The sequence below is a fragment of the Cheilinus undulatus genome, linkage group 15 (genome assembly GCF_018320785.1).
Source record: "Cheilinus undulatus linkage group 15, ASM1832078v1, whole genome shotgun sequence".
NCBI lineage: Eukaryota > Metazoa > Chordata > Actinopteri > Labriformes > Labridae > Cheilinus > Cheilinus undulatus.
The window spans coordinates 48,374,682-48,401,177 of record NC_054879.1 but is presented as its reverse complement, the minus strand read 5'-3'; the positions used below and the strand labels follow the sequence as shown (position 1 = coordinate 48,401,177).

At 39.6% G+C, this 26,496-nt stretch overlaps 1 protein-coding gene across 1 annotated transcript in view; it reads right to left on the bottom strand.

Annotated features, from left to right (window-relative positions):
* Window positions 1-18,596, bottom strand: part of abca12 (ATP-binding cassette, sub-family A (ABC1), member 12) — a 110,543-nt gene extending 91,947 nt beyond the window's left edge. Inside the window, exons 1-11 of the mRNA XM_041806394.1 lie at window positions 18,531-18,596; window positions 18,264-18,357; window positions 14,209-14,356; window positions 10,088-10,197; window positions 9,701-9,771; window positions 7,300-7,473; window positions 6,981-7,174; window positions 5,997-6,115; window positions 5,611-5,711; window positions 2,420-2,566; window positions 1,400-1,566 (exon numbers count right to left, since the gene is read on the bottom strand). Of these exons, the coding sequence (XP_041662328.1) occupies window positions 1,400-1,566; window positions 2,420-2,566; window positions 5,611-5,711; window positions 5,997-6,115; window positions 6,981-7,174; window positions 7,300-7,473; window positions 9,701-9,771; window positions 10,088-10,197; window positions 14,209-14,356; window positions 18,264-18,357; window positions 18,531-18,596 (1,391 nt within the window). The remainder of the gene's footprint in view (window positions 1-1,399; window positions 1,567-2,419; window positions 2,567-5,610; window positions 5,712-5,996; window positions 6,116-6,980; window positions 7,175-7,299; window positions 7,474-9,700; window positions 9,772-10,087; window positions 10,198-14,208; window positions 14,357-18,263; window positions 18,358-18,530) is intronic.
* Between the last annotated feature and the right edge of the window lie 7,900 nt (window positions 18,597-26,496).

Sequence of the window (26,496 nt, the reverse complement as noted above, 5' to 3'; positions counted from 1 at the left end):
CAAAACAAAAAAAAAACAACAACAATCATTCAAGTGCCATTTTTAGAATAGTCAACAAAAAAATTAGGGATGCATGATATTGGATTTTTGCCGATATCCGATATGCCAATATTTACAGATTCATTTTAACCGATACCGATATCGATTCTGATATTTAGATATGCTATACATACATAAAAATACTGTCCTTTGAACACAATTTTAGGTTTGAGGATGAAAAAAGAAACAAACTTTTTTTTCTTAAAACACACTTTAAAGTTTAAAGAATGAGAATGAATGAAGAAAAAGATCTCAACTTACATTGGTCTGTTGGCCCAGCCTAAAACTCAACTAAATTATTAGTATACATTTTTTATTTTTCACTTAAGATGACCACTCGACAAGCCCGCTCAGGTTTCTTTGGCTTCTCCTGCACATCTACTCATTATCTGACTTAAAAATGTATTGTATTGTTTTTATTTTTTTTCTGTATTAATTCCTTTTCTCTAGTTTTCTTTGTTCAATATGTGCAATAAAGAAAATAAAAAATAATAAATACAAAAAATATATATGGCCACATTTTACAGTTGATAAATAGTGATATCCAAAATATCGGATGTAAATATTGGAAAAAATTTTGATATCTGCCGATATTTGGCTTTTTTTTTTTGCTAATATCTGCAGATACCGATATTGTGGATCCCTAAAAAAAATCCTAAACATCCCATTTTTGTACTTTTTTCTTATTAAATATGAGAATGACAAAAACCCTATAATGCAACAATTCATATCCAATTTGCAATATGAGTCAAAATCATTAGAATTAGACATTTTTAAATAATTGTTCAGCCTTTGTTTAGAAATAAACTAAAGTTAAGGAATAATCATATATCAAATTAAAATCATAATATAGGAGAAAATTTCCCAAAATCGTTCAGCCCTAATAGCCACGTAAAATTGGTTTTCATTTTTGCATTTATATCTACTATATAATTTAATCTCCTTGCAAATATTTCACTCATCCAGAATCTTTTCAATGGAAATGTCAAAATAAGACTGCAAGCTTTTATCGTATTGTCTGTGACTGACCCAGCAGTGTAGATAAATAATAATAATAAAGAGATAATGGACCTGGCTGCTGATGACTTTGTTTAATTTATAGACCTCAAAAAAGCAAAAATACTATCAGTCTATTTATGACCTTAAATCTCCTCAGAAGAGTTCTCAAAGATTATGGAAAGACTTTAATCTTTTAGGATTTTTGGCTTATGACTGACATAAATATGAAACAGCCTCTAAAACAAGCTTTATAAAAGCTGCTCCCACATTTTAAGCTCTCGTCACACATTATTTCTAAGTAATTCATGAATTATCCTCTGCAGCTATTTGCCAATACAAGAACCCTGATTACTGTACTCACAGCTCCTCGTCAATATTCTGAGGTTGCGTCTCTACGCTACGCCGGGTCCTGGGGGTGTGGGGGCCTTCTGGTACTCCTGGGGAAAACTCTCCCATCAGAGTGTTCAGCAACCATTTGGCAAAGGACAAGTCACGTGGAGCGACATGCTTACTCCAGGCCAGAAGACTCTGGGAATGAAGGTGTTCACGTGTGGGTGAGTGTGCAAAATCATTTAGGTATTTCAGCTTAATAGTCATGGATAAAATTCGGAAATCTTCTGCTCTGTTGCTGTTTCTTATTGTCCATCTCTAAACAATTTTAATTCTCCTCTTTTAAATAACTATTTCCAACAGGTTAAGTTCAAACTGGTGCTGCAAGAAATAAGATAAAATCACCAAAATCTGCAGAAAATGCCTGTTTGGGTACTAGTCAGGGTGCATGAATATACAGTATACTAGTATTTTCTACATCTTTTAAAAATTGTGTGCAGTTAGTAGTTAGTAAAGATGCTCTAACCTGTGGGTGGAGATATAAGAGCAGAAGCAAAGACGGGCTAAATGTAAAATAAGTAGCACTACGCTGTGTGTCATTAAGGATGAGAGCATTTGCAGGCTGTTATAATTCAACACATGCAGATCAATGTGAGTATGAAATCACTAATTGATCTCTGGCTGACTCTTTGAGTGAGTGCACTTCCTAATGATGGATGTTATGTCATCAGCACACATCTATCGTAATGGCAGATCTAATTAGAAATGCTTCTGCTCCCCAGGTGCAGCCCAGAAGAGGTGCTTTCTCATTGCTATGGCCAACAGCTTTCTCTCCTGGACTAATCATCTGGTACACTCTGATGCTGACTGTTTGTGAAGGTGGCATTCAAGAATGCAAATTAGGAACAGAAGAACATGGAAAAGCATCAAATGAGACATACAGTAAAGAAGAGGCAGGTCACAAAAGAAATGGAGAGAGGAAAAATGCTGCCTACTCATTTAGAGAAGTGACTCATCTCTGGGTTTTTCTTCAGTATCTTTCAGACCTTACCTGTTTAGCTGCCTTGTCAGAGTCAACCCAGTCAAAAAGCATCCGTACGGTGCCAGTGCTGCACGCCGCTGTTAGCCACAAAGGGTTATTGCTGTTGTTGCACACGTACCTATTCAGCGTGTCTGGGTCCAGGGTCAGGGCAATGACCTTTAGGAGAGAGGGAGAACAGTGATGAAACAGGAGTCTGACTTTTACACTTTATTTCAGAATAGTATTTACCAGGCAGTCAAAGAGTTAAAGAAAGGAAGAGTCAGATATCAAGGCAAAGTAACAAATCATTAGAGGCACTGCAGATAACATATCTGAACACAGAAGAAGAAAAACAGCAAACAGATTTAACATGACGGTGAAAGCTCCGTTGTTAGCATGCTTTACAGAGTCATAAACTTCTTTATGAATTTAAAAAACCAGATGCTGTTATTGTTATTTACAAAGGTTCTAGCTTTTTCCTGTGCTTTCAGCTCTTACAGCAAGGCTATGCTAACAGGCTATGCTAACAGGCTATGCTAACAGGCCATGCTAACAGGCCAGGCTAACAGACTACTTGTAAAAGCTAATATGACTATGTTTTATCATTCTCATCTTTAGCCTGGGCATAAAAGGCAGAAAGTATATTTCCCAAAACTCCTTTCTTTATTCCTCACTGGTGTCGGGCCAAAACCGTGTATCTCCATTTTTCATGATTTTGATTGTTCTCATAAATCAGCACCATCAGTCACCATTTACATCTGTCGGTCAAAAAGATGGCGACTGTGATATGAGGTTAAACACTGGAAAAACACAGCTTTTTCTAATCTCTCCTGAGTCGTGGTTATTTTGGAGATATGAGGTTTTGAGCCGACAACGGCAATTTGAGATACCAGTTTCAAATCGGCCTTTTATATTTAGCTAAAGAAGTTTGACAAGATAACCTCATCTAGTGGCAGAGCTGCTGTGCTGTTTTACCTTAAAGACCCTGTAAAGTGAAAATAAATCTGTGTTTAGGTTTGTTGTATGACAGCTCACTGTGTTATGAACCTAAAATCAAATTTCAGTCAGATAAAACATCCCTGAGTTTATAAAATTAGAAGCCACGCCCATCACTCTGTGTTGACTCTTGAATATTTTCTTACAGATTTGGTAAAACCAACAAACAAAAAAGCATTTTAAAAAGTTTGTATCTATGTTCCTGTGCTCCTGTCGTTGTTCACTACTTCTCACAATGCATTGTGGGATAGAATAAGTGCACTATATAGTGAATGAAAATGCTCACTCAGAATTCAGACACCACTGCAAAATGGAGTATTCACTACAGAGTGCACTATAGAGTGAACAGGGAGTGATTTCGGACGCCAAGTCCAGCCAAAGTCTGTTTTCTGTCTCCAATCTCTGCTCTGATGCTTTCAGTGATCCATAGACCACTGTGGCTGATAGATTTGGTAAATTTACCTCACAATGAAGAAGAAAACAGCATTTAACTGACTGTTAACTTTAATAAAGGCAGAGACATCAGCTAACAACAGACTGGACTGAGATGAACTGCTCTGTGGTTTTAGATTGGAGCATTAGAGGGGCGGGGCCATTCCCTACTGTGGGCTGATGACATCACCAGCCAGAGTTAAAAAAAATCACCCATACAGTATGTACCGATGAAGACATCTAGTCAGACCAATTTAGTTTTTGCTGTAAAATTAGAATATTAATATGGGTGTTGATGGGAGTCCTGGGCTTTGCAGCCAGCTTCAGTCTTGGTTTACAGTCGTTCTCATTTCTGCGTTTATTTAGACGGCTCTGTCCTAAAGGTAGACGCTAAAGTTCATCAACTTCATTTCAAGCAATCGACCTGGGCTGACATCAGAAATTAAAATTCCTCATGGCAGCGAAAGCTGAACAACTGGTTTACCTGACCTAGAAAACACGGGTTCAGGATACCTGGTGGTGAAACGTTTCTGTGGCTGCCAAAACAAATGTGTCGATGCAGAAGGAAAAAAAATTACTTTTACTGGACATTATCTGCTTCATTAGAGATATTTGGACTCAACAGAGACCCATAGTTTAAAGAAACAGCCAACTGTAGACATTTCTATGGACCTGATCTCAAGTCTGTAAAGCCTGAAGGCTCTCATCAGCCGGGTTCATCAGTGACAGATGTAAATCTGAATTAATGCTGAAGTTCGGGGTTCAGCTTCGGTTCTCCTTATTTCAGTGATCCTGTCATGCTTGTGGTTTTTGATTCTTTACATCTTGTCAAGCTCTTATTGGGTTCTGATGTTGGATTTGTGACATTTGTGCCACTTTTTAACTACTTTTCCCACCAACATTTGCCACTTTTCATCAATTTAGCTCAACTTAACCCATTTTTGCCACTTCGCACCAACATTTGCCACAGTTGAACTTCTTTTCATCAATTTTAACCCATTTTTGCCACTGTCAGCCTATTGTTTTTCTGTGGACCCATTATTGCTAATATTAACCATTTATATATAATAAATAAATGTAATATAATAAATTTTTTTTGGCCATTTAAGCTACCTTTTGCCATTAAATTCCACTAGTTTCCTATTTTTTTGCCACTTATTTTTGCCACTCTCAGCCCATTTTTGCCCCTTTTCCCCATGTTTTTTCCATCTTTCCCACTCTTGACTGCTTTTTGCCCATTTGTCACTTTTCAGTCATTTTTTTGCCACCTTTTTGCCACTTTTGTACCATTTCTTGCCACCTATAACTCATTTTTTGTCACTTCTCACCCATTTTTGCTACTTTCTGACCTTTTTCAACTTAATCTCCCCATTTTCGCTCCTTTCCATCCATTTTTGCTGCTTTTTGACCATTTTGCCACCTTTAACTTATTTTTATTGCTACTTCAATCCGTTTTTTGCCACTTTTCACCGCTTGGATTGTGGCTCTTTCAAAGGTATTTTTCAATAACTTGGCTCTTTGGTTGAGCAGGGTTGAGTAACACTGCTCTGTGGGTTCCAGAAAGCTCTCCCCTATATCTCACCTTATAGGTGGATTTGACTGACAACACTGTTTCTAACAGCACTACTGCCTAACATTTATGTTCACCATGAAATCACTGTAATATCTATTAGGAGAGAAAGGCTGTGGTTTCGTTAAACTGCTGTGCAATCCCCTGTCATTAAGTATATAAATGCATGCTCTGCTGTTTAATTTCCTTAATGCACTATAGAAGGTTACATGTCAGCAGATACCTTATCCAGTGGTATGTGGACTCCATACAGAACCTTCTGCACCATCTCACTGAGAAAGTCCTCCTCCACCTTGACGAGCTCTCCCAGGGGAATAGACACACCTGTGCAGAATCAAATCACATGGTTAGGCGTTACACCCTTCTGATGCTAAACTTGACTGACGACTAATCTCTGGCATTTCTATACCAAAGGTGAATCCTGATGTGGGTTCCTTAAAATTAGCAAGATGTAATCTTGAATTAAATATTACATAATGATTCTGTACCATACTGGCATACTGAACAGTTTTACTAACAGACATTTCTATTAAAAATGTTTAAACACCCTCAGGATAGTTCAGTCTTCAGGCTGATGTATGGATAATAAAGCAGACAGAGGAGAGTCACCTCTGCCAGGCCAGTCCTGAGCGTAGTCGATCACAGAGAGGCTGATAGCAAATATCGGACTGATGGCTGACAGTGGAGCCTCTGTTTCTGGGAATTTGCTCTGGATGGCTGTCAGGGTGCTAGGAAAAAAAAACACAGAGGAAAAATAACATCAATACTAACATTTTCACCTTCTACTACTCAGACACTGTGGGTTAGAAACAGCACAGGAGCAGTTTCTAACTACATTCATGAGAAAAACAACAACTAATGCTGCCATGACAGTTTCCCATCACCAAAGGCAAGCTGAAAATAGATGTTTATTCTAATAAATCTTAAGTTAATTTTCATTAGACAGGAAGAGACAGCACTAAAATGTGACTGGTAGATGGACTTCAAACATCTGTGATATGTTCTTTAAGTTGTAATCTGTCCATATAAAAGCAGAAGAGTGAGTGGTGCCAGGCAGAGACCAGTAACAGCATGTATGAGTGTTATAGTTAAGGAAGCTCAGACTGATGTGACCACAAACATTAAATATTAAAAGTATTAAAAGTGCAGTTTCCTGAGAATGTTTGATAAATCTATGTTAAAGGTTTTTATGTGTTTGTGGGTTTAGAAAATGGTTAATACATCAGTCCTTGATGTTAATCTCTAAAACCTGTATGTATTTTTCATAACCTGACACTCCACATGGACTGTTTCATGTATCTACTGACTGGATGTATTTACACTCATTTCGGGACGATCCCATAGGAAGTGTCTGAGAAAGGCAGAACTTTTTTAAAAAACATTCTCAGAGGGTGATTGGAGGACATTCTGTCTGTCACATCCATGACAGGCCAATCAGGGCGACAAGACCAAATAATATTACGCACGAGTATGAAACAAGTCTGTAGATAAATACACATAATGCCTGAATAATTCAGATATTCTAGGTTATTTTTTCTTAATAAATGCCTTTAATTCACTTGCATTGCTCCATCATTGACATGTCTATGTTACCTCTGCAAATTGGTGAGAAGGTTCTCAGCGTTGTCCAGAACTTCATCAACAGAACCAGAATGGAAGAGCTGAGGAATCGCCAGAAGGCTTTCCCACAGCGACGTCTGATTCTGGAGCTGATCGAACACCACAACGGCCATCCCAGCAAGGGTAGCTAACTCGTCTGGTCTAGTCAGCATCATCTCGATGAGGACCTGATGACCACAGACATAAAAACTCAGCTTTTATAAACAGCTGTCATTTACTTTAACACACAATCAAAGCTGCCATCATCACTCTGTCCAGACAGAAACAAGCTGAGTATGCAGGAATAACACACCTGGTTGAGCGTGTTGAGCGAGACTTCGAGCATGGTTTCGTTGGTCGTGCAGAAAGTGACCACAGCGAACGACAGCGGTCTGGTGGTCTGGTTGTTGTTGATCTTTGGGAGCATCATTGGGCAGATGGCTTGCTTCAGCATGTTCACAGACTCCAGCATCGCATGTAAGGTTTCCTGTGATTTACATCAATTCAGGTTATTACATTAAAAAAAGCAATGTCCTTTATTCAAAATTACCAAATAATAGTATTACAAAGACTGGCACCTAAGTTACAACAGTTCACTAAAACTAACTAAACAACTAAAATTTTAAAATAATTTCAGTTAACTGAAACTAAATAAAAACTAAGCTCTACCGAAAAACTGTAGAATGCGCTTACAAAACTAAACTAAAATAAAACTAGAGACAAAATGTCCTTAGTTTAAGTCTTTGACACAACCAGGGCTGACTGGCACCGACACCAGAGTCTGGAGAGAAAAAACGGCCTGATTAAGACTTCCCACAGCGGTAGTTTTATGTCTGGAGGTTTATTCAAGCATCATCAAAGATTTAAAAATTCAAAGGAGTTTTATTGTCATTCCAGTCTACATTTACATGCAAAAAGAACAAAATTGGTCACTGAGGTCCCGGTAACAGCCAGTAAACAAAGCAATAAAATAAGCAATAAATAAACAACTTGAATCTAAAGATAAACTAAGATTCATTTTAAGAAAGAAAGAGAATATATGCAAAAATTAAATAAACACAAGGTAAGGCACAACAGTACTGAGCAGCACAGTGACCGCAATGCATAAGATTAAAAATTTGACATAAGAAATGTGCAAGATGGTAACAGTTACATTGCTCACATTGCTCTGTCCTATTTATCTGAGATTTTAACTGTTCGGGAACACGGCAGGGCTTTGAGCTCATCCAACCAACTTTTAATGGAAGTGCCCAGGTCTAAATAGAAACACTGGGGTGACCAGCCTTTTCAGTCGCTGCTCCTAGGCTCTGGAATAATCTCCCCCGATATGAACAGTGCTTAACAAATGTATTAGCCCACCCTAACCCTAACCACAGTCAGGTTTCTGCCACAGCTGCCCTAAATTAACAGCATTGGTAATTACAAAATCATTTTCTATATTTCTGCAATGGTTAATACACCAATATGTAGAAGCTCTTTAACCCAAATTATATTTTTAATGCTAAAATATAATTATTATTGTTACCCATGAATTTTCACATTTACTGATTTACAAAAAACTGAAAAAAATAGTAAAGCACATGAATATTTCTGATTAAATTGTCAAATTACAGTTATTTACTTGCATTTCTGAACAGGAAAATGAGTTTTAGTGGTTGAATGTTATGCTTGATTCATTTCTGACTTCTCAGAGAAGCCCAGTGAGCCGGCTCACTCTAGTGGGTATAAAAAGGTGAATTCAGTTTGAAATCCCTCATTCCTGTTCAAAATGGTAAAACGTGGAGAGCTGACTGAAAATGAAAGAGTCCGCATTAAAGCACTTCATGATGCTGGATGGTCTCTGAGACAGATATGACAGGTGGGCTAATACATTTGTTAAGCACTGTATGTTATCTCTGACATGAGCCTCTTCAATCAAAAACTTAAGACGTTTTAATTCAGGATGGCTTTTAATACCTAGCAGTGAGGTGAGTGTTCTATCCTTTACTATCCTAAATAGTGTTAGTTTTTTATCTTTATGGATTTGTGTTGTCCGGTGTTTGATTTTTTGTGAAGCACTTTGGTCACCTGTGGGGTGTTGTAAAGAGCTATATAAATACAGTACATTTACATTTACATTATATTCATTCATCTTTGAAAAAATAAAGTAAAAGGTGAGGTGTAGCCTGTTTGAGTATGGTTTAAAAAATGCATGATGTTCACTCAAAAAGGACTAAAACTAATAAAAACTAAACTAAACTAACAACCAAGCGGTAAAAACTCTTTAAGACCCTGTAAAGTCAAATCCGAAGTTTTTGTCTGAACACCCTAGAAATGACTGAATCCGGTTGCTGTAAACATGTGAAAACTCTGAGATCTACATGGACTGAATTCTGGATTTAGACTGTAACTGCTGGTGAAACCGTCTTCCTCTCATCTGCTGTAATGTTACTTCAGAGCAGTTTTAACTTCAGTGGTTTAGTTTTTTGATGGGAGGCTTGAGTATTGAGGGGCTTCAGTAGATATAAAACTATAACAGGAATCTTTACTGGCTGTGAAAACAGAGAACCATCATTTAAATAAATTGTGAGTTATAGGAGCCTTTTTGACTGGGAACAGGATGTAGTTCACAATGACCTCTGTATAAGAGGCCATTCAAGCTTTCTGTATTAATGAGATAAATAACAGACTCTTCTTTATGCTCTGCAGTTTGGTTCCTTTTCAACAATACTCACATTATCTTCCAGAAGAGTCGTGTTGAAGGTGATAAAAGAGGCGTTATGGTGTCTTCCTCCTTGATGCAAACCTTTAACACAACAACACACTGTTTAATAAACAGAGTTATACCTCATATTTCTCTATTCTGATGATGAACAGACAGAGCTCGTCTCAACAAAATGATGAGATGTTTTTTCAAAAAGCCCATGAAAACCGCTTTAGAAGATATTATCACACATATTAATTTTCCCTCTGAGCAACAAAGTATCATCAAATGTTTGTGTGTAGCTGTAGATGATCTCGTCTTTTCATAAATAAAGGAGCAAAACTTGATGAATAAACATGGAGGATGTGACTGTTGCACTGACTGTCATACATACCAACTATGAATAAAGACCACATACCCGTTATGTTTTCCAGAAACCCCAGCAGAGCTCCAGGAGCCCCTCTTTGTCCAGCAGCTAATGGAAAGTTCAGGATTTCTTCTCCTTGAAACAGTTTAGCTGCTGACAACCTGTCAGACAGAGCCAAAGGGATCAGACAGAGAAATAACAACATGGTCAAATATGTGGTTTAATGAGATGATACACGATAAAAGTAACCTGGCACGCCAGATGGATGTGTTTCACACATCCATCTAGTAAACCTCTCATAGACAGCGTTTGGGAAAGGGCAGAGCCTTTGAAAAAAACTCAGAGGGTGATTGGATGAACGTTCTGTCTGTCACATCTTTACGGGCCAATCAGAGCAACAAAACACGTGATGTAGCCGCGACCGAGGAGTAAACACTGCATAACGGTAACCATGGCGACTATAGACATGTCAGTACACGACTTTTGTGGTTTTTGAAAAGACAACAACTCACGGCTGTTCTTTGTTTTTCTTTTTTTTTTACAAAGAAACGTCGTCAAGTTCTGATAAAACTGGCACTTTAGCAGCATCCACGCTAATCTCTTCCTCCATAATTACACCGGCCTCTTGTTGCTGTTTGCTTATGTCATGACTCCACCGCGCCTGAAAGTACCGCCCCTCGTCACTGATTGGTCCTGTCACTTTCCAACCGGGCCCAAACCGTTCAGACGGGAGCTTTGAAGATGGATTCACCAGTGAGAAACAAGGAAATCCATCTGCTTTACATGGTTACAATAACAGGATATATGTGAGTATTTTAGCTAAATGTGTGCATGGACTGGAAATCTTTTAAATTGCTGTTGTGCTATGGTTAATACAGAGTTCTCTTAGAGCACCAGTGGTCATCTAACCAGTTATGGCCAGTGCTCTGAGGGTTTCCTGCTGCCAGCAGAGTCTAACACTGACCCTAACATTTACCCAGTAGCACATGTGGACAGGTAGCAGAAATACCCAGCTCCTTTATCCTGTTGTTGGATGTCTCAGGTCGCTTTGACACCAGAGATGTTTGGTCTGCTTTAAACTAACCCTGGTTCATGTCCCAGGATAGCTCCGTTTGTCTGGTGGTGTGAAAGCTCATCTAACTCTTATGCAGACTAAACAAGTAAACTCTGGCTGCTTAAAAATGTGGGTCTCTGCTGGCTTCTAAACAAACCCTGGGGTGATTCGTTTGGAAGTAGACTGCTGATTAATGCTAGACGGCTCACTGCCGCACTCGTTGTTCATTATGACACCAAGGCAGAAATCCTGAGACAGCTGAAATTTAAAGGTTCATTGTTTAAAACAAACAGCAGAAGGAGATAGAGTTCCAGTTCTTCCACATCTTCTTTTCTTCTTACAGCTGTTTATTTGGGACGATAGCGCCACAAACCTTTAACCACATGATGTTATCCTCGAGGTTTTGCTCGTTTGACCAAGAGCAATGAGGAAGCAAACCAAACCACGTAAACCAATCCCCCAGACTATCAGGTCTGAGTACAACCAAAAAAAATAGTTGTGGGGCGCAGGTGCTCTAGTGGTCAAAGGCGCGCCCCATGTATGCGGAGGGCCGGGGTTAGAATCCAGCCCAAAGCTGGTTACACACCGCCGCGCGGCAACTCACCACCTCCAGTCATTTTAATGAGGGAAGGGCAGCAGACAGGAAGCGGTTTTAACCGCAGCAGTAGGACCCAGAAGCGGTTGCCGCTCACGTGAATGCGCACAGATTTTGCCCTGCCGCTCGGAGTTCAGTGTGTTGAACTTTCTGGCAGCAGCCGCCTGGAAGCAGCCAATCACATCAAAGGAAGGAGAGAACCCGGAAATAGCAGGCTTCACGGGTCAAAGCAAACAGTGGAGGAGCTCATGATGTTGGTGTCAGAATATCCTGAACTCCAAAACATGGCTCTACCATCATACAAAGACAACCAGAAGAAAATCTGTGGAACCAACCTTTGAAACATATTTTCTAGAATTATTTTGATGACAGAACCGTATTTTTCCCTTCGTTTTATAGTACATCATACATGTTAATATACAGCGATTGTGAGGTACTCTACTTATTTTTTGGGGGGGGGGGGGTTGTGATGGACTTGTGGGTGGGCTCTGCTGTGATGTTAGCTAAAGCACCTCTACATCACTGCTGCTTTGTACCATGGCGGCGGCAGCCGCTTTAAAAAACGCTCGGCATTTCGGGGGACTACTCCGGCAGGGAGGCGGTTTTCAGGCGCGGCGGTGTGTAACTGGCTTAAGGCCCTTAACCGCGTGTCTCTCCCCTGCTCTCATCCCTGTTTCCAACGCTATCCACTGTCCTCATCTATCAAATAAAGGCAAAAATTTGCCCAAAAATAAATCTTTAAAAAAACATTAAAAAAACTAGAAAAGCACTCGGAGAGCATAGACCTCCGCCATTAGCCCTATCTCCCAAAAGTGAAGAATCCTTTAAAAAATTCCTGGATCCAGACGGTGATCTGGATCACTCCCAAAATCTAACCAGTTCTTCCTGAAGCCATCTCTGACATTTCCTGAAGATTTCATCAAAATCCATCCACAACTTTTTGAGTTATGTTGCTAACAAACAAACTAACAAACCCTTCAGATCACATAACCTCCTTGGCAGAGATAATAAATAGTTGTGACTCATTTCACCTCAACTCAACTAACTAGATTTGCTACTGGAGATTACTTAAATCAGCAAGCAAATCTAAAAGTTTTTGTCCCTGTTATAAGTCATTTTCACACCTAACTATCCCAAAAAATAAAGATAGTTAGAAAACACCAGAAATACTAGAGAAAACGTTCGCTTTCTAAGAGGTTGTCCAGCTTTTCTATACTTGTCTCGTCTTAGTAATCACCCATGGTTGTACAAGTTTCCACACCTAGACCCAGACCTGCCTCAGGGCACACCAGCGTGCCTTACCACCATAGAAGAACCACGGCTCTATAGGACAGCAAAGTAAACTAAAAGTTTTAAAAAGCAAATGTAAATTCATCTAAGATAAGACTAGTGACATTACAAAAGCCAGATGAGCAGAGCTTAGCGATGTAAATATGGAGGCAGGGCTCTATTAAGACAAAACATCTACATGAACCATCCTTCATCATACCAGCAGGTCAGAGGTAAGACAAACAGGTTTTTCTATCAGCCCTCATCAGGAATTTCAATCTCAGGGACTCTTCAGAGCTAAAGGCACAATAGAGGAGAAACACTTGTTAGCCACTTTGACTTAGTCATGTTGGTATTCAACACCTGAGCTCCAACAAAGGAGACAGCTTCCTGTGAAAAAAGAGCCTGTTTCTGTTAGATAACGTGACTGCATGTGTTGACTGAGTGGTTTCAAAGAAAATAAAGTCTTAATGCATAATAGAAACCAAGAAAAACCAGGATTAGAAAGATCCAACATTCTGCCTTTAATATGTTTAAGATGTGGAAGTCAACTGAAGCAGCACAAATTCAAAGATACTTTATAAAATGTGCTTTTGGTCATTTTAGCGTAGACTACTAATGGATGATTAGTGCTGTCAAAATAGTTTGTTAAAAAAGAACGCTCATACCATCCCTCACTGATCATTCAAATATCCAGCAGCGTTTAAAACTAGATTTCACTATTTTTCCATCCAAGAGGCCAACACCAACTGAGATCGATCAATGAGAAATCAAAGATAAACCTGTTTGTGAGTTATCTTGAACAAAGTAAAGACTGCGGGTAATATCAACCCCCTACAGCCTGTCGTATCATATTTGAGACATACTTTTATGATATCTCTATCTAATAAATATGCTAATAAATCACACAAAAAAAATTCTGAATACAATCAAAAAAATGATGAAAATGCCCTTAAGTGGATTGTCAGTTACCAGAAACACCTAATGTATCAAATGGGATACAAAAAAATATATATGTTAAGTTTTATGGAAATTTTGATTTTCTGGATTTCAGTAGAAAGTGAAATAAACATTTCAGTTCCAAAAAAATAGAATTTTCTGACTACAATTTGTGCTTTCAGGCTTTAATGGGTTAAAGGGGAGGATCAGAAACAGGGCAGTGTGATTCTTCTCACATTATTCATACATTTTAAATTCATCACACAGCCCTCTATATATTATAAACCCACACTGATGAAGATGAGGGGGTCATACCTTTGTCTGGAGGTCGTCCGACTTGACCTCGTTGCGGCGGGGTCCACGAGGCGTGACGTGTTGTGGCAGTGGCTGTCCGTGTTACACATGAGGGTCTGCAGGAAAGGGAAGAAGCCCGTGCTGGGGAGGTTTCTGGGTCCGACATAACCTGAAAGAGATATCAGAAAAATCAACACAACAGTTCAAATCCCAGGACCACATCCTAAAAATCTCATTTTTAACAACACAAAACTACGGCAGAACTACTCGACACGAGTTCAACAACAAGTCAAGAGGTCTATTAAAAAAAAATTAGCAGAGAGGCAGATCCAATAAACAACAGTGTGTTATTTTGCATGTTTTAATCTGTGCAAATGATAAACGATCCACAGAGCACACTCAAAGGGGAAATCCACACTAATACGCCCAAACAAGCAGCAAATCCACAAACACTCGCTGTCTCTAGGCTAGTAAAAGTGGTGCAGCGTAACTCCAGATTAAACCAGGTGTTAGGCTGAGGTTCTTTCTCCCTCTCTCTCTCCTTCTCTCATCCCTTTAGTCTGCTGTTCCTGTCTAACCTAAACTCTAAATACCAGACTACTGTAGTGATCAGGCAAGCTGACCGTATCTATCTCTAGTTATTTAGTTAGTTTAAGTTAACTTTAATAACCTTGCTGTGAATGTGCTGCTGCCAGGACACTCTTCTAATGAGATTCTTGATGTCAATGAGGCTTTCCTGCTTAAATACATCTAAATAAATAAAATTGAAACAAAAGACATAACACATCATCCTGTCAAACCTGATTATCTAAAAATAAAGACTTAAATTAAATATTACCAGATTGAAAACTTTAGATCTCAAACACTTTAAAGGTAAAGGAATGAGGATAAATCAAGTAATAGACTTTAACTAATAAGGATTTATTCTTCCTACCTAAAACTCCACAAACTGAATTTTACATAGAGCTGATTCTTACAGAAGGTTATAAATTCTGGCATTAATTTATATCTGATTTAATTTTAAAGCAGATATTTTCTTAAACATCATGCCTATAATACTGTTCATACACAGACTGTACAGGCAGAATATCAGTAAAATAAACTCTATACTCTCATATATTAGTTTGATTTGGGTCTTTTATGTGACACGTTCATTTTTTACCAAAAGATCAAGAGCCCGGCTGATTTCCTCGTGTCTGTATCGCTGACATTTCAGTAACTTAAACCATCTTTTGTCATAAAACAATCCCATAATGCTTTATTCCAAACAAAGAAAGGCGATGTAAAGACCGTGGTTATCAGGTTGCTGTGACTTTTCTGCCACTCATTCCTGTTTAACTGTTATCTTAGAAAGTTATACTTCATCTGTCACAACAGACAAAGAGAGTTTTAGCTCAGCAAACAGCATTTCACTGAGGTTAGTCACGGCGTGAAGCGAGGCGTTATGAAACCTATACATCGTCCACTAACGTTGAAGGACTCAGTAACAAAAACACAAAGTCAACACAATCTATTCACTGCTGAATATCTGAGAAGTTTGAGTATGTGAGGAGGAGCAGAGGCACTGTAAATCAAAATGTCAGTGTGAGTGAGGAAAGAAGAAGAGAGAATGATAATAACAGCTAGGACTGAATCCACTGATGAGGCCGGTGTTTTACCATTAAATCCTGATCTAATGTTGAATATGACTGAGGAGCATCACTGACCAGTCGTCTGAGCCCGTGTCTGCTCTATTACGTATTCTCATGCTGGTGATCTGCACTAACCAGATACCGTTCGTGGTTTTGTTGCCGGCTTTGGGTGTGGTCTAAAACTGTACCTGCTGCACGAATAAGCCACCAAACAACATTTAACATGAGAGGGGTGGGTCCTATTGTTCCTGTTTGCTGGATTGATTCTTAATAGGGCGCATGGGTTTATCATGTTACACGAGAATCTGCTCATCGATAGAATCTGAGCCAGGAAAAAAGCAGAACAAACAAAAGCAGGAGGCTGAACTGGTGACTACTAATACCAGACCTGGGAGAGATCTGCTTCTTCTATTGTTAAAGGAGGAAACGTTATCACAGTGATGATGAAGCAGAGATTTATTATAAGGATTCTGCATTTTCTCAGGATATTTTCAACCTTCAAGTAAAAAATCAACCGTTTCAGTGAAAGGTTTGTGTTGCTTTTAAAGCAAACTGCATTTTCTGCTCCTCCCTCCGCAACTTTTCCATTCAGGAGCGCTCACACAAAGCAGAAGCATGCCTCTCCCTCCTCGTGCACCTTTACCCACATCTATCACACAATCATCTGAGTTTCAGAAATAAGAGAGGGCAAACATGAGCAGAGCAGGGAAAGGCTGAAGGACTTCATGTCTCTGCAGAACTGTCCGTTTGTTTGCTTTGATTTTGAAATAGTGGAAAGCCGCCATCGATTATGATTTCAGACAAAACGCCGGCGGTCTGTGTGGAGTAGGTATTGTGTTAATGCAAACATAAGCCCATTGAATTAAAAGCTTTTATTCTCTTGTATCACGTTTGGGAAATCTGAGAGGATGTCACATTCATTCAGTGGGTCTGTTATGTAACAAAACCAAAGACAGTTCAGACACAAGACCTTTACTCTAAACATTTTATATAAAAACAGACAGAAGGGTGCATTTAATATCTATAAACGGTTTTAAACATGTTTCACTGTTTTTATATGTAATCATCATTAGGATGGGTAGATAGGAAATGATATCCAGTATGTTTATGGAAGGCTGGAAGCTTTCTCTCACACTCTAATGCATCATTATGATGTACTCTGTGGATAAAAACTAGAACTGTCTTTGTAAAGACACTTTAAGCTATGAAGAGTGTTTAACTGATAATGAAACTGGTCAAAAACAGGCAATCAGCGTACCCTCTCCTGATGGCTGCTTCCAGCAGGATAATGTATCATGTCCATCCATTTTCTATAACGCTTACCCCTGTTGGGGGTCGGGGGGGCTGAAGCCTATCCCAGCTGTCATTGGGCAAGAGGTGTGGTCACCCTGGACGGGTCGCCAGTCAATCACAGGGCTGACATAGAGAGGCAGACAACCAGGCACGCTCACACTCACACCTACGGGCAATTTAAAGTCACCAATTAACCTAACGAGCATGTCTTTGGTGGTGGGAGGAAGGGATGGGGATCGTTCATTTTCATTTTCATTGACATTGATACCCTTATCGATACTCCGTATTGATCCGAGTCCTTATTGAGACCACTATCCATACTTATCTATAGTTTGGTGGAAAAACAAAATGGAGACAAATATTTACACTGGGGTGGTCTTAGCTGAGTTAAAAGCTATGATTCAGTCACATCTATGATGTTACATCGATGTAACATCTATTTTATATCCCTCAAATATAGACACACTCTTCATATTCACAACTGTATTTATTAAGGTTTCTCATCCAAAACTAAATTTTCCAAATTTTTATGTCATTTGAACACATCATAACATATAGAATACAGTTGTGTAATTTACTGAGGTTACCTGAACACATCATTTTTCAGTCTCTCAGCTGTTAAGTTCACTAATTAGCCTCAATTTTGCCGATTCCACCTTAGATTTCTACACTGGATTAATATTGTTAACAAACAGGACTGTCTTGAAGTTTTGGAGCACTTCTCAGCATTTATCTATTTATCAAACAAAAACATAACAGCACAACTCTGAAACAAACTCTGTCTTTACCTGTTTCAGTAGTGACTGTTAGATTAAAGCAGGAGGAGATTTTTTAGTAAAGAGACTAAGAACGGGAGCGCAGATGGTCGAGGGGTTTAAGGCGCTAGCCACGTACGTGGGCGGCCCGGGTTCGAATCCAGACTGTGGCCCTTTGCCGCATGTTTCTCCCCACTCTCCTCCCCGTTTCCAAGTTTATCCACTGTCCTGCCTCTATCAAATAAAGGCATGAATAGGCCCAAAAATACACTTAAAAACAGAAAAAGAGATTAAGAACAAATGAACGAGGAGAGCCAAAATAATATTCAAGCAGAAAGTACCTGACAGGAGCTTTAAATTCACATGAACCCAGATCAGGTCATGGTTTAACACTTACATGGTGGCTTTACTATGGGGGGGAACTGGTGTCGGGTCACAGCGATGATGATGAAGATGACCAGAGGCCAGATGATGAGAGTCAGGGACCATAACTGCAACACAACATTTCACTCAAAGTCAGATTTAGTTTATCTCATTTACAACGGTTCCTAAACACAGATTATCCAAGTCGTACTGGGGCTGGTATTAATGTCATTTATTCCTACAATATTTCAGTCATTGGTGATGATGAAGAAGGCCTTAAATCTGAAAATGTGCGACTCACCGGCTGTCTGATGACTGCCAGTCCGTTCTTCCAGAGAAGGAGTCTCAGCTGGTGTAGGAAGGCCATCTGTAGAGGAGGCTAACACAAAGACACTACAGATAAATAAATAAATATACAGCAGAGGTTTTCAGCCTTGTTATGGCCACAGCACACGCCAGACCACGCTTTAACCTCAAGGCACATCATATCCATAAAAATACATACCAGCCTCTTTAAAACAAGTACCTGTACAGCTGTAGTCATAATGTATGGTCATCAATAAGAACAGACTGCAGGAGTGGAAAGACACTAATAACATTTACTCAGTTTACTGTAATCCAGTAGTTTTTGACTACTGGTACTTTTAATGTACATTTTAAAATCAGTACTTTTATTCTACTTAAGTATGTTTGAACCAGAGTAACTGTACTATTACTTGAGTACTACACTCTTGGACTTTTCCACCTATGTTGACTCCTCAGTACCACATAACAACAGAACAAATCCACATCCATAGACAGCTGCTGTACACATGAAAACCTTGAGTTTGGATATCTGAGAGGTAAACATTTCTGAGTTGAGTTTAACTCCAAAAGTCTAATTCTAACTGCGTCTGTGTTCAGTGTTTTTCTCTGAAAAGACTCGACTGATCAAAACTCATTGCTAGGGCTGGGCAATTAATCGAAACGTACATTAAATCGCAATATGATCCACTGAAATTTCCAAATCCCAGAAGTCCCAATATTTCTTTGACCTGAAATTTGTGTCAAAATGCCGGTTTAAAACTTCTTTTTGCTCAGAGATGATAAGGTATCATGGAGGTAGAATGGTCTCCATAAACCCTGCTTTCTTCATTTTAGTACATTTTTCTGATTAAATGAGATTTGCAATATGTGTCAAAATCATCACAGATATTTTTCTAAATTGTTCATCCCTAGTTTAATCTAACAGTGTGTTGGTTATAATATTTATTCCTTGTGTTTGTTGGAAAATACATAAGATGAGGGACTTAAGGAATAATCGCATATCAAATCACGATCACAATATCGGGGAAAAAATGAGAATATTTCCCAAATTGTCCAGCCCTACATTTAACTATATGAGTTTAACAAACACTGTTAATTTTTCAGTGTATTTTACTTTATAATAGAGGTGTGACTTTACCTGAACAACCTGGTGGGAGATTTCTATTTTTGTTCTCACCAATAAGGAATAATCATATTTTAGCATAAAACTCCTCACATTTACTCCGTACTCAGCACTTCAGGTAAAAACTTAAATTTATATACTTTTCTACTTTTACTTTTAATAATTAATAATGATAATAATAATAATAATAATAGTAAATAATAATAAATAAATAAATACATTATAAATAATAATAATAAATAAATAACAATATTTAAAATAATAATAATAATAAACAATTGATAAATAATCATAATTAATACATTTCAACCAAAGAAACTGTAGTTTTACATCGGTCTGGTATCGGTATCAGCAGATATCAAAATCTCTGCCGATATTTACATCCACTATTCTGCCTGTGTATTTCAGCAAACATCGACTGTAAATTTTGACCATATATCCTAATAAATCAGTGAGTTTTAGGCTGAACCAGCAGACCTTTGTCTGCTGAGGTATTTTTATTTATTTATCCTCATTCTTTAAACTTTAAAGTGATTTTTAAGGGCTAAATTTAGTTTCCATGGTCATCCTCAAACCTTAAAGTTCGTCCAAAAGGACTGACATTTCTACCAAAATTCAGATTTAAATATCAGCGTATCCGATATCAACAAAAATACAATATTGTGCATCCCTCATAGATAGATGGTTTATAAATATAACTGTATTTTGGTTGGAAGCCTATACTTTATAAGTAATAGATTAAATAGTTATTTTTCAGCAGGCTAATCCTCTTTTACCTCCATTAAAACTACCAACTTTCAGCTGTATGAATGTCAGAAGTACAGCAACGTTAGCTTATCAGAGTTAAAGAGGCATTTTTATTTCTAAAACAGCTTTTTAACACAAACGTATTTAATTTACTAGAGTACAGTTAACTTTACATATGAATTTATGTGTAAAATCCCTAAAAACGGTGATTTCTGGGTCGTTCCTCGTAACTACAGACTAATGTCAGACTAATGAAGCACCTACCTGTGTCGGTCCTCTGCTCAGGTCCAGGTATCTTATCTGACAGAATCCCGCGGGTTTGTTAACAGAGACATGGCGCTAGGTGGACCCTAGCAGGATGTCTGTTCCATCAGTCAGTTACCGAAGAAAAACAGAATAAATTCACGCTAAAAACAGAAAAAGAGAAGCTTCCTTTAGAGATATGTCAGCAGGTGTGAAGAGAGTTTCTCTAACCTCTCCTCTCTGGTATCTGTCTCCTGTGAACAGCTCCACCTGCATGTGAGCAGCTAAACGTGAAGGGCGGGAACTCCTGAGGCTACCTGTGTGTTCATAACAAAGGAGCATGGCTGCTGGGAGAGCTGAGAGGCTATAGGCTGCTGATGGGGGAGAACGGCCTCTGATTGGCTGCTGATGATGAGGGAGAACAGCTTCTGATTGGCTGCTGATGATAAGGGAGAACGGCCTCTGATTGGCTGCTGATGATGGGGGAGAACGGCATCTGATTGGCTGCTGATGATGAGGGAGAACAGCTTCTGATAGGCTGCTGATGATGAGGGAGAACGGCATCTGATTGGCTGCTGATGATGATGAAGGAGAACGGCCTCTGATTGGCTGCTGATGATGAGGGAGAACAGCTTCTGATTGGCTGCTGATGATGAGGGAGAACGGCATCTGATTGGCTGCTGATGATGAGGGAGAACAGCTTCTGATTGGCTGCTGATGATAAGGGAGAACGGCCTCTGATTGGCTGCTGATGATGGGGGAGAACGGCATCTGATTGGCTGCTGATGATGAGGGAGAACGGCATCTGATTGGCTGCTGATGATGAGGGAGAACAGCTTCTGATTGGCTGCTGATGATAAGGGAGAACGGCCTCTGATTGGCTGCTGATGATGAGGGAGAACAGCTTCTGATTGGCTGCTGATGATAAGGGAGAACGGCCTCTGATTGGCTGCTGATGATGAGGGAGAACGGCCTCTGATAGGCTGCTGATGATAAGGGAGAACAGCTTCTGATTGGCTGCTGATGATAAGGGAGAACGGCCTCTGATTGGCTGCTGATGATGAGGGAGAACGGCCTCTGATAGGCTGCTGATGATAAGGGAGAACAGCTTCTGATTGGCTGCTGATGATAAGGGAGAACGGCCTCTGATTGGCTGCTGATGATGAGGGAGAACAGCTTCTGATTGGCTGCTGATGGGGGAGAACGGCCTCTGATTGGCTGCTGATGATGAGGGAGAACGGCCTCTGATAGGCTGCTGATGATAAGAGAGAACGGCCTCTGATTGGCTGCTGATGATGAGGGAGAACAGCTTCTGATTGGCTGCTGATGGGGGAGAACGGCCTCTGATTGGCTGCTGATGATGAGGGAGAACGGCCTCTGATAGGCTGCTGATGATTAGGGAGAACGGCCTCTGATTGGCTGCTGATGATGAGGGAGAACAGCTTCTGATTGGCTGCTGATGGGGGAGAACGGCCTCTGATTGGCTGCTGATGATGAGGGAGAACGGCCTCTGATTGGCTGCTGATGATAAGGGAGAACAGCTTCTGATTGGCTGCTGATGATAAGGGAGAACGGCCTCTGATAGGCTGCTGATGATGGGGGAGAACGGCATCTGATTGGCTGCTGATGATGAGAGAGAACGGCCTCTGATTGGCTGCTGATGATGAGGGAGAACGGCCTCTGATTGGCTGCTGATGATGATGAAGGAGAACGGCCTCTGATTGGCTGCTGATGATGAAGGAGAACGGCCTCTGATTGGCTGCTGATGATGGGGGAGAACGGCCTTTGATAGGCTGCTGATGATGGGGGAGAACGGCCTCTGATTGGCTGCTGATGATGAAGGAGAACGGCCTCTGATTGGCTGCCGATGATGAGGGAGAACGGCATCTGATTGGCTGCTGATGATGAGGGAGAACGGCCTCTGATTGGCTGCTGATGATGAGGGAGAACGGCCTCTGATAGGCTGCTGATGATAAGGGAGAACAGCTTCTGATTGGCTGCTGATGATAAGGGAGAACGGCCTCTGATTGGCTGCTGATGATGAGGGAGAACGGCCTCTGATTGGCTGCTGATGATGAAGGAGAACGGCCTCTGATTGGCTGCTGATGATGAAGGAGAACGGCCTCTGATTGGCTGCTGATGATGATGAAGGAGAACGGCCTCTGATTGGCTGCTGATGATGAGGGAGAACGGCCTCTGATAGGCTGCTGATGATAAGGGAGAACAGCTTCTGATAGGCTGCTGATGATGAGGGAGAACAGCTTCTGATAGGCTGCTGATGATGAGGGAGAATGGCATCTGATTGGCTGCTGATGATGATGAAGGAGAACGGCCTCTGATTGGCTGCTGATGATGAGGGAGAACGGCCTCTGATTGGCTGCTGATGATGAGGGAGAACGGCATCTGATTGGCTGCTGATGATGATGAAGGAGAACGGCCTCTGATTGGCTGCTGATGATGAGGGAGAACGGCCTCTGATTGGCTGCTGATGATGAGGGAGAACGGCATCTGATTGGCTGCTGATGATGAGGGAGAACGGCCTCTGACTGGCTGCTGATGATGAGGGAGAACAGCTTCTGATAGGCTGCTGATGATAAGGGAGAACGGCCTCTGATAGGCTGCTGATGATGGGGGAGAACGGCATCTGATTGGCTGCTGATGATGAGAGAGAACGGCCTCTGATTGGCTGCTGATGATGAGGGAGAACGGCCTCTGATTGGCTGCTGATGATGATGAAGGAGAACGGCCTCTGATTGGCTGCTGATGATGAAGGAGAACGGCCTCTGATTGGCTGCTGATGATGGGGGAGAACGGCCTTTGATAGGCTGCTGATGATGAGGGAGAACGGCCTCTGATTGGCTGCTGATGATGAAGGAGAACGGCCTCTGATTGGCTGCTGATGATGAGGGAGAACGGCCTCTGATTGGCTGCTGATGATGGGGGAGAACAGCATGTGATTGGCTGCTGATGATGAGGGAGAACGGCCTCTGATTGGATGGAGCCTTAATGAGTCTCATCATTTTCATAGGCTGATAGGCTAAATAACTGTACATCACTGCTACATTTTTAAAACAATGAAACTGTAAAATAACGTCCTACTGCCTGTTTTTCTATTTAAATAATTGGTGTTCACATTTGAGGGCATGGTTGGTAATTATTGCCTTTAAAATTTCGCTCAATATTATAATAATAATAACAATTTAAATCATTATTATTATTATTATTATTTGTCTGAATATGGCTACCCATTGGTGCTCATATTTTTCCCATTATATTTACTGACATCATAAAAATTACCATGGTCCCTGATGACCTTGTTCTACTATTGTTGCTGGTGGACACACACCTTGTCTCCACAGCTATGATTGTAAAATGTAAAAAATAGGACCAAAAAAAAAAAAAATCACATGGAATTTTTTTTAATTTTAAAAGAGATTTCCACATTTTATTTAAAATTTTATAATGCAGCATATGTGACAAAAAGTCCTTTTTTTATTGACAGGTGGCCTGTAGCCTTTTATTTGTAGTTATGAAATCTTTTTAATAGGCAAACTACAGGACGAGAATTAATTTTTTTTAAAGTGACTTTTAAAGGGCTTAGAATATGTAAATATTTGTCTTTGAGATTGATCTAAAAACTATCTAAAAGTAAAGTTACCTAAATTTAAAAAAAATTAGATTTAATGTTATTGTGTTAAATCAGTCGTTTATGGTCTCAGACAACGTTTTTATTTAAACAAAGGAAAAAAGGGTCTGTTTGATTTATTCATTCTCAGATTGTGGCACATTTGTAATGGTTAAGGTTGCTGTATGAGGGATCATGTGAGCAGGGTGTCCTACACTATTAAGTCACTATTACACACACACACACACACACACACACACAGATATATATATAGTATGTATATGTACGGTGCTTAACAAATGTATCAGACCAGCTGTCATCTCTGTCTCAGAGACCATCCAGCATCATGAAGTGCTTTAATGCGCACTCTTTCATTTTCAGTCAGCTCTCCACGTTTTACCATTTTGAACAGGAATGAGGAATTTCAAACTGAATTCACCCAAATGTGAGCCGGCTCACTGGGCTTCTCTGAGAAGTCAGAAATGAATCAAGCATAACATTCAAGCACTAAAACTCATTTTTCTCTTCAGGAATGACAGTAAATAACTATAATCTGACACATCAGAAATATTAATGTGCTTTACTATTTTTACAGTTTTTTTGTAAATCAGTAAATGTGAAAATTCATGGATAACAATAATAATTCTGTTTTAGCATTAAAAATATCATTTGGGTTAAAGAGCTTCTACATATTGGTGTATTAACCATTGCAGAAACATAGAAAATGATTTTGGTAATTACCAATGCTGTTAAATAAAGGGCAGCTGTGGCAGAAACCTGACTGTGGTTAGGGTTGGGGTGGTCTGATAAATTTGTTAAGCACTGTATATATATATATATATATATATATATATAAAACTTGGGCAGGCCGTTATCTTCTATTTCAATTCAAGACACCTCTGTCACATGTTCACCATTTTCACATTCTTACCTTTTTTTCCTGGACTTTAAAAATAAATCTTGATTGCTATCTGAAAACATTTTAATGATTTGATAAACAACAATGATGCAATGATTATTTACAAATGTCAATACTTTAAATTAATCTCTTCTAATCTTGTATTTTAAATGTTTTGTATTTTACTGTCCAGTGTTTGTAGTGATGTTTTTTTAAAGGCTTTATTTTGAACTACAGCAGCCTTGTTCAGCCGCCTCGCCTTCAACAGTCTAACAAAGTCATTGTCATCTATTGTATGAAATCTTTTTTTCTTTTGAGTATCATCAGTGCTTCGTCTGGATTAGGCGTGGTTTATTCTAATTATGGTTAATTGGTTAATTGGGGTAGAGATTAATTCATGTCAAAGGTTGAAAAACACCTCTCCTGTGGGCCTATAAGGGATGCATCAACTGCACCGAGCATCTCATTACTCACTCAGTTATCAGAGCCTGTTAAATGTTGGCATGGAGATAAAGTCTCCAAAGGGAAAATCCTTCTCATTTATCATATAGGGGCTCCACAAGGAGAGGTCAGAACTATACAGGGAATTCACAAAGAGACGCACACCTTAAAGGGGCAGACAAACACGTTAAAGGAAACTTTAGTGAAAAACAAACGTATATGTGGAGAGGGTTGAGCTTGTTATACAAACAAGTCCTTGTAGTTTCAGCATGAACAGACCTGGGATGTGAAGGTTCAGTATGAATAGAGGAAATAGATTTGCATACAGAAGCTCAGTCTGAATGTCTACAAATCTTCAAATGAGAACATGAACCTCCTGTTTGAGTCTGAAATTTCAGCATTAATTCATAGCAAGTACATTTTTGACACCAACATTTGTCAGGTTTCATGTGTTATATAAACCGGTAAATTCTTTCCACAGCTATGTAAGACTTCAAAAAGGCGCTAGTATGAACAACACTGAACATCAGGGTGAGGCAAAATGATGAATGACTCCGTGGAGCTGCTGAGCAGCAAATATCAGCGACTATTTCAGCAGTAAGGCAGTGTTACTGGTGTTGTCAGCAAACAGTAGGAAATAGTGTCTAAGATAGCAGACCGGTGAGATGCTGAGTAATCCAACACCACAGGAAGCATCTTCTCTGGGAGGCAGATCCTCTTCATGAAACTCATAAAAAAAATCTGACTCTATTCAGGTTTCCAGACGATCCACACCACTACTAAACTATTTCATCAGTAACACATAAAATGCCTGTAAATTCCTGTAAGAGAATGTAAATTACACCAAGAACATACGCTGCAGACAAAAACAAAATAGTTTTGAA